Source organism: Ictidomys tridecemlineatus, chromosome 5 (genome assembly GCF_052094955.1).
Source record: "Ictidomys tridecemlineatus isolate mIctTri1 chromosome 5, mIctTri1.hap1, whole genome shotgun sequence".
NCBI lineage: Eukaryota > Metazoa > Chordata > Mammalia > Rodentia > Sciuridae > Ictidomys > Ictidomys tridecemlineatus.
The window spans coordinates 7,978,269-7,996,084 of NC_135481.1; the positions used below are offsets into that span (position 1 = coordinate 7,978,269).

At 33.4% G+C, this 17,816-nt stretch overlaps 1 protein-coding gene across 15 annotated transcripts in view; it reads right to left on the reverse strand.

The window, feature by feature from the left end:
* Scaper (S-phase cyclin A associated protein in the ER) overlaps positions 1-17,816 on the reverse strand; it is a 438,325-nt gene that overhangs the window by 315,469 nt on the left and 105,040 nt on the right. For all 15 annotated transcript variants that reach the window (XM_078049220.1, XM_078049216.1, XM_078049214.1 and 12 more), the window contains one exon: positions 14,413-14,573. In XM_078049220.1, the coding sequence (XP_077905346.1) occupies positions 14,413-14,573 (161 nt within the window). The remainder of the gene's footprint in view (positions 1-14,412; positions 14,574-17,816) is intronic.

Consider the following 17,816-nt stretch of genomic DNA (forward strand, 5'->3'; position numbering starts at 1 on the left):
GTGGCTGGGTCTGCATGTGCTGGTCTGGGCCAGGAAGAAAGCCAGGCTCTCCCCAGCTCTGGGGTTCCTGGAGTGCCCAGGGATGGGTGGGGCTGGTTACAACAGGTCAAGGGTTGAAAGAAGGTGTGAAGGCATCTATCTATCAGCTCACCTAGCCTGCATCCATGGAGAAGGGAAGCTGAGAAAGTTTTGAATGCCAGCAGAAACAATTGTTCATTTTCCCCTCAAGTGTTTTTTTTTCCCCCCTCTCTCACATCTCTACCATATTTGAATCAAAGTGTTTTTCATGTATCAGTTTATTGAGGACTGGAATATATGAATAGTATTTTACAGTTTTATTGTGTATTCTTATAGTTTTCTTTTATTTCTTTTCCTTTTTTTTCTTCTTTTTTCATTATGTATATAATTTTTTCCTGTCACATATGTTTCCCTGGATTCTCTTTCTCTCTTTTCTCCTGCTAACAGCTAACCTCTATCAATTCCGCTCTCATTCTTCCAATAAATTTTTACTTCTATCTTCTCTCCTCCTCCATCATGGGCATTACATCCTACACCACTTCTGTTCCATTATTTGAAAGTGTAAATAAACCCTTTTAGCAAACTTACTGCTTATATTGTAGACAATAATTGAACACATTATTTTGGTTTATTGGGACAAAAATGTAGATGTCTTAATAGTAGCTATTAGATTTAAGGTTGTATATTATTCAATTGCATCCTGTTAATATTGGTCTGCCCCTTAAAGGTAAGGTACTAGAGAATTTTGGGGACCCTGTGGGTCTACAGGGTAGAAACTGTACTGCCTCAGATGCATACTGCTAGATGGGAAAACACACAAACAACATTTAAAAACAAGGGGAAAAAGTGCCCCAAACAAACCAAGATGCTCCCTTAATAGAATACCTTGACAACATAGTAGAAAAATGTCAGAGAAAGAGTTTAGAATGTACATAGTTAAACTGATATGCAAAGTAAAGGAAGGTATAAGAGGTGAAATCAGAGAGAAAATACAGGAAGTGGAAGTGACAACCCACTTCAACAAAAAGGCAGAGATTCTAAAAACAAACCAAGCAGAAATCCTTGAAGTGAAGGAATCAATAAACCAAATTAAAAATTCAATGGAAAGCATCACCAACAGACTAGATCACTTGAAAGACAGAACCTCAGGAAACAAAGACAATATATAATCTCGAAAATAAACATGACCATGCTCAGTATACGGCAAGAAACCATGAACAGAACTTCCAAGAATTATGGGATAACATGAAAAGACCAAATTTAAGATTTATCAGGATAAATCAAGGTGCAAAGATAAAAACCAAAGGAATAAACAATCTTTTCAATGACATAATATCAGAAAATTTTCCCAGGCTAAAGAATGAATGAAAAATCAAGTACTTACAGGACTCCAAACATACAAATTATAGCAGATACACACTAAGGTATATTATAACAATAACAACTAACATACAGAACACACATAGAATCTTAAAGGCCACAAGAGAAAAATATCAAATTAGGTATAGAGGGGAACCAATTTGGATTTAAGCTGATTTGTCAACCTAGACTCTCAAAGCTAGGAGGTCCTAGAATAGTATATTTCAAGCTCTAAAAGAAAATGGATGCCAGCCAAGAATTTTATATCCAACAAAATAGAACTTCAGATTTGAAGATGAAATAAAGACCTTCCATAATAAACAAAAATTAAAAGAATTTACAACTAGAAAGCCTACACTCCTGAACATTCTTGACAAAATAGTCCATAAGGATGAAATGAAGAGGAAAAAAAAAAAAAAAACAGCAAACGGTGGAACTACACTGAAAGAATAGTCAATCAAAAGAGAAACTAAGTCAAATTAAAAAACAGAAAAAAACAAAATGACCAGGAATACAAATTACATGCAAATAATGACCTTGAATGTTAATGGCCGAAAGCATCCATCCAAAGGCATAGACTAGCAAATTGGATTAAAAAACAAGACTCAACAATTTTTTGTCTCCAAGAGACTCACCTCATAGGGAAAGACATCCACAGACTGAAGGTGAAAGAATGGGAAAAAACATATCAATCATTTGGATCATGTAAACAAGCAGGGGTTTCCACCAGATAAAGTAGAATTCAAGCCAAACGTAATCAGAAGGGACAAAGAAGGAAATTTCATACTGCTTAAGGGAATTAGACATTAGCAAGACATAAGAATCATCAATATTTATGCCCAAACAATGGAGTATCTATGTACATCAAACAAACCCTTCTCAATTTCAAGAATCAAATAGAATACAACACAATAATACTAAGTGACTTTAACATACCTCTCTCACTATTGGACAGATTATCCAAACAAAACCTAAATAAAGAAACTATAGAACTAAATGATATGCAATCAATAATTTAGACTTAACAAACATATATAGAATACTTTATCCATCAACAAGCAAAGACACTTTCTTCTCATCAGCACATAGATCCTTCTCTAAAACAGACCATAACTTTGGCTACAAAGCAACACTTAGCAAATAAAAAAAATACTGATAATACCCTGCATACTATCAGATCATAATGAAATGAAATTAGACATCAAGGACAAAATAAAAAATAAAAGCTACTCTAACACTTGGAGACTAAACAATATACTACTGAATGACAAATGAACAGCAGAAGAAATCAAGGATGAAATAAAGAAAAAATATCTAGGGGTAAATGAGAATACTAATACAACGTATCAAAATCTCTGGGACACTATAAAAGAAACACTAAGAGGAAAGTTCATTGCATTGAGCTCATTAATTAAAAGAATAAAGAGTCAACAACTAAATGAATTAATATTACATCTTAAAGCCCTTGAAAAAGAGGAAAAATTCAATGCCAAAAGCAGAAGACAGGGGTTATATATAGCTCAGTGGTAGAGTGCCTGTCTAGCATGTGTGAGGCACTGGTTTTGATTATCTACACCTTAATATAAATAAATGAAATAAAGTTCTATCAACAACTAAAAAAAGTATTTCTTTAAAAAAAGCAGAAGACAGAAAGTAATTAAAATCAGAGCCAAAATCAATAAAATTGAAATGAAAAAAAACAATTCAAAAAACTGACAAAACAAAAAGTTGGCTCTTTGAAAGAATAAATAAAATTGATAAACCTCTAGCCATGCTAATGAACAGAAAGAGAGAAATAACTCAAATTACTAAAATAAGTGATAAAAAAGGAAATATCATGATGGACACTGCTGAAATACAGAAGATAATTAGACACTATTTTGAAAATTTATGCTCCAATAAAATACAAAATCTTAAAGACATCTATAAATTTCTAGAGACATATGACCTACCCAAACTGAATCGGAGGACATACACAATTTAAATATATTAATTTCAAGCAATGAAGTAGAAGACACCATCACAGATTCTTATCCAAGGTCTATAAGACCTTCAAAGAAGAATTAACACCAATACTCCTCAAATTATTCCAAGAAATATTAAAGGAGGGAATCCTTCCAAATTCATTCTAAAAGGCTAATATCACTCTGACACCAAAACCAGACAAACACACATCAAGGAAAGAAAACTTTGGACAAATATCCCTGTTGAACATAGGTACAGAAATTCTCAATAAAATTCTGGCAAATTGCATACAAAAACATATTAAAATGAGGGTCAGGGTTATGGCTCAGTGGTAGAGTGCTTACCTCATGTATGAGGCACTAGATTCAATTCTCGGCATATAAATGAATAAAATAAAGGTCCATCAAAAACTAAAAAATATATATTAAAAAAGATAGTGTACCACAATTGAGTGGGGTTCATCCCAGGGATGCAAGGTTGATTCAGTATTAAGAAATCAATAAACATAATTCATCAGATCAATAAGCTTAAAAACAAAAATCAGATGATCATCTCAAAAGAAGCAGAAAAAGTGTTTGACACAATACAACACTGCTTCATGTTCAAAACACTAGAAAAACTAGGGATACCAGAAACATACATCAACATTGTAAAAGCTATAAATGCTAAATCCAAAGCCAACATCATTCTAAATGAAGGGAGGAAAAGCATTCCCTCTAATGGAACAAGGCAAGAATGCCCTCTTTCACAACTTCTATTCAACATTAACCTTGAAACTCTAGCCAAGAGCAATTAGACAAGAAAAAGAAATTAAAGGGATATGAATATGAAATACTAATTGTCAATGATATGATTCTATATTTAGAAGATCCAAAAATATTCCACCAGAAAACTTCTAGAACTAATAAATGAATTCAGCAAAGTAACAAGATATAAAGTCAACACCCATAAATCAAACACATTCCTATACATCAGTGATAAATCTACTGAAAGAGAAATTGAAAAACTACCCCATTCACAATAATCTAAAATAAAATACTTGGGAATCAATCTAACAAAAGAGGTAAGAGACTTCTACACAACACAAAAGAAAGAAAGCAAAGAACACCTTAGAAGATGGAAAGACCTCCCATGCTCCTGGATAGGCAGAATTAATACTGTCAAAATGGCTATACAACCACAAGTGTTTTACAGATTTAATGCAATTCTTATTGAAATTCTACATAGAACTAGAAAAAGCAACCATGAAATTCATTTGGAAAAATAAGAGACCCAGAATAGCCAAAGCAATCCTTAGGAAGAAGAGTGAAGCAGGAGGCATCACAATAACAGACCTTAAGCTATACTACAGAGCCAGAGTAACAAAAACAGCATGGCACTGGCACCAAAACAAATATTTAGCTTGGTTGGTAGAGTACTTGCTTCGCGTGCACAAGGCCCTGGGTTAAATTCCCAGCAACACACACACACACACACACACACACACACACACACAAATATGTAGACCAATGGTATAGAACAGAAGACACAAAAACAAATCCACATAAATACAGTTATCTCATAGTAGACAAAGGCACAAAAAAAATTCACTGGGAGAAAAGATAATCTATTCAATAAATGGTACTGGGAATATTGGAAATCTATATGTAATAAGATGAAATTAAACACCTATCTCTCACTATGCACAAAACTCAACTCATAGTGGATCAATAACTTAAGACACTATAACAGAGACCCTGCGCCTAACAGAAGAAAAAGTAGGGCCAAATCTCCATCATGTTCACTTAGGATCTGACTTTCTTAACAAGACTCTTAAAGTGTAAGAAGTAAAATCAAGAATCAATATATGGATGGATTCAAACTAAAAAAAAAAAAAACTTCTTCTCAGCAAAGGAAATAATCAATAACGTGAAAAGTGAGCCTACAGAATGGGAGAAAATCTTTACTATATGCACCTTAGATACAAAACTTCATACCACAAAAAAAAAAAGATCAATAAATGAACTAAGGAACTGAACAGACACTTCACAGAAAAAGAAATACAATCCACAAATATATACAAAAAGTATTCAACATCTCCAGCAATTAGAGAAATGCAAATCAAAACTACATTGAGATTCCATCTTACTCCAGTCAGAATGGCAATTATCAAGAATACAAGCAACAATAAATGTTGGCAAGGATGTGGGGAAAAGGTACACTCATACATTGCTGGTGGTGCAACTGCAAATTGGTGCAACCACTATGGAAAGTATGGAGATTCCTCAGAAAACTTAGAATGGAACCACCATCTGACCTAGCTATCCTACTCCTCAGTTTATACCCAAAAGACTTAAAATCAACACACTCCAATGATGCAGCCACGGCAACATTTATAGCAGCTCAATTCACAATAGCAAACTATGGAATCAACCTAGGTGCCCTTCAATGGATGAATGGATAAAGAAGTTGTATATGTACACAATGAAATATTACTCAGCCTTAAAGAAGAATGAAATGATGGCATTTATTGATAAATGAATGGAACTGGAGAACATCACGTTAAGTAAAATAAGCCAATGCCCAAAAACCAGTCAGAATGTTTTCTCTGATATGCAGATGCTAATTCACAATGGTGGGGAAGGGGATGCTAGGGAAGAATAGAGGTACTTTGGATTAGACAGAGGGGAGTAAAAGGAGGGGAGGGAATATGGGGGTAGGAATGATAGTAGAATGAATTGGACATTATTACCCAATATGCATATGTGACTATACAACCTGTGTGATTCTACATCATGTACAACCAGAAGAATGAGAAGTTATATTCCATTTATGTATGATGTGTCAAAATGCATTGTCACGCATAAGAAATTAGAACAAATAAGAACAATAGGGGTAGGTCAATTTCTGAAGCTTTGTCAGCAAAACTGAAAATCTACATTCATATTATCACATGAATCACTAAAGATAAGGAAATTAAGTTCCAGGAAAAAAAATATTTACAAAATGTTTATTCTTTTAATTGGCAAATTAACTCATTATCCTATTTTTTTTAAAAAAATAGTGTATTCATTATATAAACAAATATACAGTGATTTAAGTTAAAGATATCAGACAAAAGCTATGATCTTTTATTTTAAAGATCTGGCTCTGGATGGGCACCGAGGCACACATCTGTAATCCCAATTTTGGGGAAGCTGAGGCAAGAAGATTGAAAATTTGAGGCCAGCTGTACAAATGTATGAGACTCTGTCTCAAAAGATAAAAACGGTCTGTAGTTCAGTGGTAGAGCACTCCTAGGTTCAATCCTCAGTACCACAAGGGTGGGAGAGCAAAGGTGAGATAAAGGTCTGAGTTTGAAATCTTTAAGGAGAAAGTGTGTTTATATTTGTGATTTTTTTAATGTTTAGTCTATGAAATTTCTGAAATCCACAGTAGAGAGAAAACAGCAGAAAGAACCCTATGTTTCAATTATTGAAGCTTCAATAACTATCTATATTTTGCCACATTTGTTTCCTTTTTAAATGCTTTTTAATTGGCACATAGTAACTATATGTATTTACTGGATATATTGTGACATTTCAGTACATGTATATAAGGTGTAATGATCATATCTTGGTAACTGTCATATCCACTGTCTCAGAAATTTATCATTTCCCTGTGCTGGGGACAAAATCCTCTCTTCTAGTTATTTTGAAATTTTCAATGAGTTTTCGTCAACCATCATTTACTCTACTGTGCTACAGAACCTTAGAAGGTTTTCCTCCTAACCAACTGCACTCCTGTACTCATCAACCAGCCTTTCTTCATTTCCCCTTCCCTTCCTGAGCTGTGGTAACCACTATTCTACTCCCTCCTTCTATGAAATCGACCTTTCAGCTTCTGCATAGAAGTGAGAATATGCAGTGTTTGTCTTCCTGTGCCTGATATATTCACTTAATATAATGGTCTCCAATTCCTCTAATGTTACTGCAAACAGCAGGATTTCATTCTTTTTCACTTGAATAATATTTTACCCTGTATATATTTCACATTTTCTTATTCATTCATCAGTCAGTGAATAACTAGGTTGGTTCCATATCTTGGCTATTATGAATAATGCTGCAATAAACATGTGAGTATGTAAGTCTCTTTGACTGATTTCAATTTCTTTGCTTATATATCCAGCAATGGCACAGCTGGCTCATGTGCTGATTTTACTTCTAGTTTCCTGAAGAATCTCTATAGTATTTTCCATAATGTCTGTACTAATTTACATTCCTACCCACATCTTTCTCCATGTCCATATCAGCATTTGTTATTTTTTGTCTTTTTGACAATAACCATTCCAACTCAGATGAGATGATATCTTACTGTGGTATTCACTTCCATTTCCCTGAGATGAGTGATGTAAAGCTCTTTTTCATTTACTTTTTGACTCTCTGCATATCTTCTTTTAAGAATGTCTGTTCAGATCGTTCACAATTTTAAAATCAGATTATATGGATTTTGCTACTGAGTTTTATGAGACTCTTAATACCAATCTGGATACCAATCTCTTATCAAAAGCATAGTTTGTCCTTCCTCATTATTTTTTCTGAAAATATTTTAATGCAAATCTTAAACATCATATAATTTTCCCTGTTCCCAACCACGTTCTACACAAGCAGTAGAAATGGGGTTCCCCTCAGTGGAATGGGCTGGCTACAAAATAAAAGCTAAGAGAAGTAGAATGACTGAAAAAAATCACAGGACACAGAAAACATCTTTAAAAAGTGGAGCCTGGACAGTGCTAGCCCAATCATTCAGATGGAGCTTCCACATTAAAAAAGGCCAAATGGAGGCTGGGGTTGTAGCTCAGTGGTAAAGTACTTGCCTTGCATGGGTGAGGCACTGTGTTCAATCCTCAGCATAACATAAAAATAGATAAAATAAAGATATTGTGTTCATCTGCAACATACATATACATATACATAAATATACAAACACATATATGTGTGTGTATGTATGTATGTATGTATATATATATATATATATATATATATAAATTTTTAAAGGGCCAAATGGAGCCCACGCTTGCTTTATTTATATCGGGGAACATCCAAGGCCTTCCATAGAATATTCTTCACCAAAAAAGGTAGGTGGGCTGCCCAGTTTCTAAGCAGTTACACCCATCTCTGGAGCTACTGTGAGGGATCTTCCTAGTAGAGCAGAGATAAAGCTCATGTGCCTTGAGCAATCTATTGCATGAGAGAGTCACAGATAGTTTCCAAGGTAAAACCTAAAATCTCCTTTTCTGTCATACCAAGAGGAGACCCTTAAGTAATTCACAGGTGGCTTCACACACCGTGTAAATATTCAGCACATCTTCACAGATACAAATTTCCTTAAAATACAATTATAATATTCAACAAAACTAACAATAATGACTTAAATCATATAATATCCAATCTATATTCAATTTTCACTGATGTTTAACTTTATCAATACTTGGTACATAAAGATTTCTGTTTTACATTTAAATATATTTCATGCAAATTACAAAAGAACTGCATGATGAATGATAAAAACACAAATCAAGAAGAAAATTATAAAATTATTAAATTATAAAATTAAAGAAGTTTGGACTAGGTTTGTAGCTCAGTGGTGGAGCACTTGCCTATCCTGTATGTATAAAGCACTGGCTTCAATCCTCAGCACCACATAAAAATAAATAAATAAATAAATAAATAAATAAATGAATAAATAAATAATAAATAAATAAATAAGTAAGTAAATAAGTAAATAAATAAATAAATAGTGGGGGCTGGATCTGTAGCTCTGTGGCAGAGTGATTGTCTCACATGCATGAGGCTCTGGGTTCAATTCTCAGCACCACGTAAAAAGAAACAAATAAAATAAAGGCATTCTGTCCATCTACAACTAAAAAAATTAAAAATAAAAATATTGTGTCCATCTACATTTTAAAAAATTTTTTTAATTAAATAAGTTTAACACAAGATTTTAGTTTCCAGTTAATTTAACTGACTCACTCATAGAAGTACTATGATTAATCACTTTACCTTTTAAAGGAAAGAAAAACAGATCTCTTTAAAAGTTTCCTTATAGAAAGAAATACTGCTTAAACTTTGGAGCTATTCCATTAACCAACAAGACAGCCAACACAAACACTATCGTATAATAAAAAAAATTGAAATAATAATTGGAACAAGTAAAAAGAGAAGTATATCAAAATAAAAACTATAACAGGTCTCTTAGAAATTCAGAAAATAGTTACAGAAAAATTACAATTTTAATGAACCTTCAGTGAAAATTATATTGAAAAATTATTCCCATAATAAAGAATGTTTAAGAACAGCAAATCATGTAATTAAACTGTCAGAGAACTCCTAAAACTTAGAATAATGTTAGGATAGAGGTGCACAAAGCTAAAAATTATATTTCATTTCAAACTTTTTACTTGTACATTTTTTTTAAATATTACAAATGCCATTAATAAAGTTACAGTAAATTCATATCAATACAATCAAATAATTGAAGAGCACTTGAAATAAACCCAGCCTGACTATAACATATTATCATTTTTATTTATCACAGTATTTCATTAATACTTTATTTAGACTATTTATATCAATGTTAAAAAGATAATCTTTTATTGTAATTTCCTAGTTAGGTTTTTATAGTAAGATTATGCTAGCCCATAAAACAATCTCTTTTATTCTTATGAAGAATTTCTATAAGATTTATATTATTTTTATCTTAAATGTTTGGAAGAATTTGCAGATGAATTCCATCTTGAGCTAGAATTTTCTTGTGAAGAGATTTTAATTTCAGACTCACATTTTTAAAAGGTTACCTGCAAGTCCCTTCAAGTTTTTCTAATTATTGAAATGCAAATTTAAAGTTGCTTTTTTTTGTCAATTTCTTTTAATTTTCCAAATTTTTGTATGCTGCTGCTTATAATTTCCTTTTACTATCATTTTAATATCTATAGGTAATCTCTAGTCACATCCTCTATTTCATTGCTGGTATTATATCTTATCTCTTTTTTCTTGATCGGTATAACTAAAGATTTGTTTATTGTATTAGTCTATTTGGCTTTGTTAAATGTCTCATTATCACCTAATATATTTTCCTTCTTTTAATGTTCCTTGGTTTAACTAGCTCTTTTGTAACGAGAACTGAATGTAAAAGACATAAACTGGATTTTAGCTTTATTTCTTTTATAATATATACAATTAAATATTTTCCTCAAAGCATAGCTTTATCTCACAACTACTTCCATGTTCAACTGATTTTATCAAATTTTCATTGCCCTTTCTGATTCCACATAAAATTATTTTCCAAAATTCAAAAATTTCAGAATTGTATAGCTATTGTAACTGTAATTTATTTCTAATTTAATCCTTTTGTGATCCATGACAAAGTACTTTCCATCACCTGAAACCTGCTAAGGCTGGTCTAATGGCTTAGCACGTTTTAGCTTCCGTAAAAGTTCCACGTGTGCTTGAGTATATTTAGATTTACAGTTCCAGCAATGACAGAGTAACTTGTATGAAAACTGGCCCTCTTCCTGCCAATAAAAACCATAAAGGCTACACAAAATATATAAATGGACTGTTTAAAGGCTGTGGAAAGCAACCAATATAAGCAAGTTTTAAGAAACTACAATTCCTGAAACGGGAATAACAACATTAGACCCACATTCACCCTAGCATTTTGCTTGAAGACATTTCAAATTCAGAAAGCAGGAGAAATGATTCCTTGCAAAAACCAGCATTCCCAACTGAGTGAAACAGAATTAGGAGTTCAGGAAGTCTAAAGCAACTGGGACGTCAGGGGCAAAAATCTCAGAAAGCGGGGGTGCATGGGTACTATAAGGAAGTGAGCCAAAAAATCTGCATTCAATCTCCCTTAACATGCCTGACAAGTGCTGGACTTTGTATATTCAGGGCAAAACTCCAAAAAACCTAGAAACCTAGCAGAAAGCAACAGCTGGAAAGCTAATGAGCAGAACAGATTTTACAACAATTATATAGTGCTAAGGAAACAAAAGTTGGAATCCAGGGATGTAATGGGCTTTACAAATATCCTAGATTTTCAGCTGAGACCCCTAAAGGAACAGGAACAAAACTAAAATACATCAACCTTAATAACATCACAAACCAAACCTTGACAGGATTAGGATGGTCTGATTATACTCTATAATCTTGCCAAACACACACTCCCTCTCCCATACACACACACACAGAGACACACACACACACACAAAAAAAAAAAACTTTTAAAAGAAGGCTCTATAATTTTAAATATATACTGTTAAAAATTGTGAGATATGTTAAAGAAAAACAAGGTGAAATAACTGAAAACCTACCAGAAATGTTTATAAAGTAAACCCACAAGTTGTTGAGTCATTTTAATTTTCAGTCATAGATGTTTTTAAAAAGCTATACACGAAAGGGGCTGGGGTTTTGGCTCAGTGGTAGAGCATTTGCCTCGCACGTGTGAGGCACTGGGTTCGATCCTCAGCACCAATATAATTAAATAAATAAATAAACAAAATAAAGCCACTGTGTTCATCTACAATTAAAACAAAATTTTAAAAATTAAGCTATATATGATAAATAAGTCCAAAAACTATGGAAAGATGGAAACTATCAGCAGACATTTATTTCATAGTATCAGTTTTGAAGACCAGTAGCTTATGATCTATATCAAATCTGGATGTGTTCCTCAGGTATGGTTTTTCTTGATCTGAAAAACCTGGGTGTTAGGTGGGAGAAGAGGGCTAGAGGAGGAAGTGAAGATGAGAGTCCCCAACACTAATTTTTAGAGAGTCTTTCACTTATACCCCTGTTGTAAATATACTCTTACCTTCTAATGTTCGTGGTCCTTTGGATCAAATACTATCTTTCCTACCACCTCTAAAAAATAAACCTCCAATATTCTTCTGGAATGAGAGTGGAATAGTTCTGCTACAATTCAGATTAAGTGGAGGAGGGTTCAGGAAACTAAACTCCTTAAAGTACCACCCTTCCACGTACCCTTACTTCCAAAACTAAATATAACACCAGTTTTCCAACTTTTGGGCATTCTGTGATTGCTTTTCAGTTTTGTCTCTTTTTTGCATCTTGGGATTCACCTAACTCACTGAAATTCTGTTACAAGCAACCTTTCTTCTTTCCGACTTCCAAAGAATCTGTTCATATCATCTTTTCTCCTTTTTCTTAACCTGAATTTTTAAATCCTTTTATATCATTTTAGCTGGGCTTGGGAGTAAGCAAATTAAAGGTCAATCATTTTCAATTAGAATTATTTTATAGCATATAGTTATAAACTTCATTACAATAGCTACCATTATTACTAATTACTTGAAGTATATGCCATAACTCACTGAGCACAATAATGCACTAAAATCCCAAAACTAAAAGTGAAGGTGTTCTAAAACAAAATTTTCCAATACCATAATACCATTTCCTTAAGCACAGTTCATTATCTATCATCATCTCTCATTTCATCTCAACCAAATGGATTTCTCATAAATAATTTCAAAGTATTCATTTAAACAAAGCCATAAGTGCTAATTTTATATAATTACTCTAAGGTTTTTGCAACTTTGATTTTTATAACACATTTCTCTCAGATTGTTTATAGATATAGAAATTAGGGAGTATTGATTTCATATTTTCCTACTTCTTTCTCAGAGAAGGAACTTGCTATGATTTGAATGTGGTTTGTTCCTCAAAGGTTCATGTAATTGAGGTCTGGTCCTCAGTGTGGCAGCATTAAGATGGTGGAAGCTTAAGAAGTAGGGCCTTAATGGTCACTAGGGGTTACTGCCCTTGAAAAGGATAAGGTAATTCTAGTGGGATCCCAGTGGTTCCCATAAATGTGGATTGTTTAAAGGCGCTCGAGGGCGGGAAGGCACGAACCTGATGCATACATTGCTATCTGGCTTCCTGTCTCACTATATGATTACTTTTACTACCATCATGATGATACTATCTACAATAAGGCCCACTTTAAAGGCTTAACTGATGGGGTCACCCAATCTTGGACTTTCAGTCTCTTGTAAGCTAAATAAATCTCTTTGTAATCTACCCAGTACTTTGTTACAGCAACAGAAAACAGACAAATACAGAATTTTTACCTACTAGCAAGGTGCTACTTCTCAGCCTATATGAAGAAACCAAGTACAAAATGTTGGGTGAAAATAAAGAATATTATTTGAAATAAGCCAATACAACTTGCTAATACCAAAATCCAAAACAATTCAAACTATATCCACAATACAAAGATAGCAAGGCCTTTGTTATGTGCACCAAAATATGTCTTTCTGAACCAAGAAGTTTCAAAGGGCTCTTCCATTGAAGGAAAAAGATAGCATTTTCTGAAGTTCCCCTTTACTCATAACAAACTCATTATTACTTATTATCATTCTCACATCCCAGACTCTAAATATATTTTTTAAAATCCACAGATTTCTACAGAAAAAGATTTTATGAAGGAAATTCTTGTGGGATAAATTATACCCTCATAATGACACACTATCTATTTATTTGTTTTCCTTGATTATTCTGATAGCTTAGAGAATAAATGTTTGAACAACCATAAACAGATTATTCTGAAGTACCAAAATAATCAAATATTAAAGAGCTAAAATTGTAATATGCTACTTTTAAAGAGTATATTCTGCCTAAAGAATGGAGCAGACTATCATTTTCTTCTCTGGATCAAAAAAATTGTAAAATATTATATAAATAAACTAACAAAGATATTCTTCTTAAAGGGTATACAGTGTAAACCTAAAACTAGAATGATCTCTATTGGCTAACACACTGTGCTAAAAAATGGTTCTGCTTAGCTTTTAAGAACTTTTTGTGGAGCTGGCAACTCACCCCCCTCCCCCCCAGTGCTGGGGATGAAATCCAAGGCCTTGTGCACACTAGGCAAGCCCTAAACTAACACACACCACAGTCCCTATTCTGCAATCACACAGAAGATGCAAAAGGATAAATACATAATTCTAATGAGACCAATTTTAAACTGTGTAAATATTTTTGAATATCTACATTATCTACTACATAAAAAAGCTAATTCAAGGTCACTTGCCATTTTTGCGAGAAGTCTTCTGCACTGCCATTGGTGGACAGGGCTGAGCAGGTGCTGTATCTGAAGAATTGGTAGAGCCTGCATGATGAGCCTTTACTTTGTCAGCCCAACTGACACCTGTGGGAGCCACACGTGGAGCAGCCACTGTGCCAGGAGAACCCCTATGGTGATAAATAAATACAGCTAATAAATTAAATATTAAAGTAACAATTTTAAATACATACTTAATATATTACATTTTAAATTAATTGTATGCATGTATCTATTATACTATCACAGATATTTAAGGTGACTAAATTCACAGATTTATCTTGATCTAAGCTGGTAAGTCATTAATTTTTATCTAGCCACGAAGAAATGGAACTAAGAATAATAAACAAGACTTACTTGATCACTTAAAATAAATAATTCATTGAAGCAGGAAATATAAAAAAAAATATTCAGAGTTATAAGGAACATGGGAGAGTAGAGGAGGCCGTATTCCAGGCTGCTCCATAGCATGAGACCATGATAGTGGAAATACAGGTTCTCAGTGAGGTAGGTGAAAGAGGGATTTCACTGGGATTTAATACTGGACACTTAGAGCACAATGTGAACTCAGAAGTCTGTACACAACAAAATAAAGAAGAAAGCCCACCATAAGCAACAGCTTCTGGAGCCAACTCACCATGGCCAAAAGGGAAGGGGACTAAAGAAAGCCATATTTCAGGTGATTCCAAGGTATGTCTTGGTGCAGAGAAATCTGAGATCAAAAACAGTGCCTAACATTAGACCAGAGTCCTTGCACCTACTAGAAGAAAATGTAGGCCCAACTTTTCATCATGTTGGTATAGGAACTGACTTCCTCAACAAGAATCCTAAAGGTAAGAATGAAAATCAAGAATCAATAAATGAGATGGAATCAAACTAAAAAGCTTCTTCACAGCAAAGGAAACAATTAATAACATGAAGAGAGAGCCTACGGAATGGTACAAAAACTCTGCCACCTGCACCTCAGATACAGCATTAACCTTCAGCATATATAAAGAACTCAAAGAACTTAAACCAAAAAACAATAACCCAATGAATAAATGGACTAAACAACTGAACAGATACTTCACAGAAGAAATACAATCAAATCAACAAATATATGAAAAAATGTTCAACATCTCTAGCAATTAGAGAAATGCAAATCAAAACTACACTGAGTTTCCATCTCATTCCAGTCAGAATGGCAATTATCAAGAATACTATCAACAATAAATGTTGGCCAGGATGTAGGAAAAAGGTACACTAATACATTGCTGGTAGGACTGAAAATTGGTACAATCACTATGGAGATTCCTCAGAAAACTTGGAATGAAACCACCATTTGACCTTGTCATCCCACTCCTAGATTTATACCTAAAGGATTTAAAATCAGGATACTACAGTGACACAGCCACAGCAATGTTTATAGCAGCTCAATTCACAATAGTTAAACTATGGAATCAACCTAGGTGCCTTTCAACAGATGAATGGATAAAGAAGATGTATATGTACACAATGGAATATTACTCAGCCTTAAAGAAGAATGAAATGATGGCATTTGCTGGTAAATGGGTGGAACTAAGCAAAATTGGTTATTATGCTAAGAAAAATAACCAATGTCCAAAAACCAAAGTCAGAATGTTTTCTCTGATATGCAGATGCTAATTCACAATAACCAATGGGTGGAGGAGCTAGGGAAAAATATAGGTACTTTGGATTAGATAGAGGGGAGTAAATGGAGTGGAGCAGGTATAGGGTTAGGAATGATAATAGAATGAATTGGAAATTATTACCCTATGTGCATATATGCTTACACAACTGGTGTAACTCTACATCATGTACAACCAGAAGAATGAGAAGTTATATTCCATTTATGTATGATGTGTCACAAAATGCATTCTACTGTCATGTATAACTAATTAGAACAAAAAGAAAAAAAAGACCCAGAATAGCCAAAGCAATACTAAGCAAGAAAAATGAAGCAGGAGACATCACAATACCTCATCTGAAATTATACTACAGAGCTGTACTAACAAAAAAAAAAAAAACATGGTATTGGCACCAAAATAGACATGAAGACCAACAGAATAGAATAAAATATGCGGAGAAAAACCTATCTGATATTTGACAAGGGTGCCAAAAATATATCTATGTATATATCTATATCTATATCTATCTATCTATCTATCTATCTATCTATCTATCTATCTATGTATATATATATAATAAAATTAGATTCCTATCTTTCACCCTACACAAAAATTAAATCAGAATGGATCAAAGACTTAGGAATTAGACCAGAAACTTTACAACTGGTAGAAGAAAACACAGGGTCAACACTCCATCACACAGGTGCAACACAGACTTCCTTAAGAAGACCCTCAAAACACAACAAATAAAACCAACAATCAGTAAGTGGCATGCCATTAAACTAAAAAGCTGAAATGATTAAAAGCATGAAGAGAGAGCCTACAAAATGGGAGACAATCTTGGCCAGTTACTCTTCTAAAGGAGACTTATATCCAGAATATACAGAAAAAATCAAAAAAATTAACACCAAAAAACCCCAATAACATCAAATAACCCAATCAATAAAAGGGCAAAATTTAACAGAAACTTCACAATAGAAAAAAGGGTCAATAAATACATGAAAGGTCAATAAATACATGAAAAAATGATCAACACCTCTAGCAACAAGGGAAATGCAAATCAAAACTAAAATTTCATTTCACTCCAATCAGCGTCAACAATCAAGAATAAAAATAACAATAAATGATAGCAAGGTTATGGGGAGAATGGAATACCTGTATGTTGTTGGTGGAACTGCAAACTAGTACAACTAATCTGGAAAGCAGTTTGAAGATTCCTCAAATAACTATGGATGAAACTACCATAACACCCAGCTATCCCATTTCTGGGTATTTTCCCAAAAGATCTAAAATCAGCAAACTACAGCAACACAGCCACATCTATGTATTCAGCAGAACAATTCACAACAGCAAAATTATGGCAATAACCTAGGTGGCCATCAATAAAAGAATTAAGAAATTGTGACATACACAATGGAGTTCTTAGTCAGCCATTAAAAAGAATGAAATTATGGCATTTGCCTGTAAATGGATCAAAATGGAGAATATCATATGTAGTGAAATTAGCCAAACTCAGAAACTCAAAAATTGAATGTTGGCTCTCAATGCTGAATTTAGTCTAAAATAAAGGAAAGGGAGAGGGAAGAATAAGATTACATAAGGAATCAATCAAATGCAAATTAATACTTGAGCAAAACGAAGTCTCATAGAATAGAAGAAGAAGAGGGGGTAATACAGAAAAGCAAAGGGGGAAGAAAAGGGGAGGAATCATGAACTGAAACTGATTTCCATGCATGTATGAGTTGT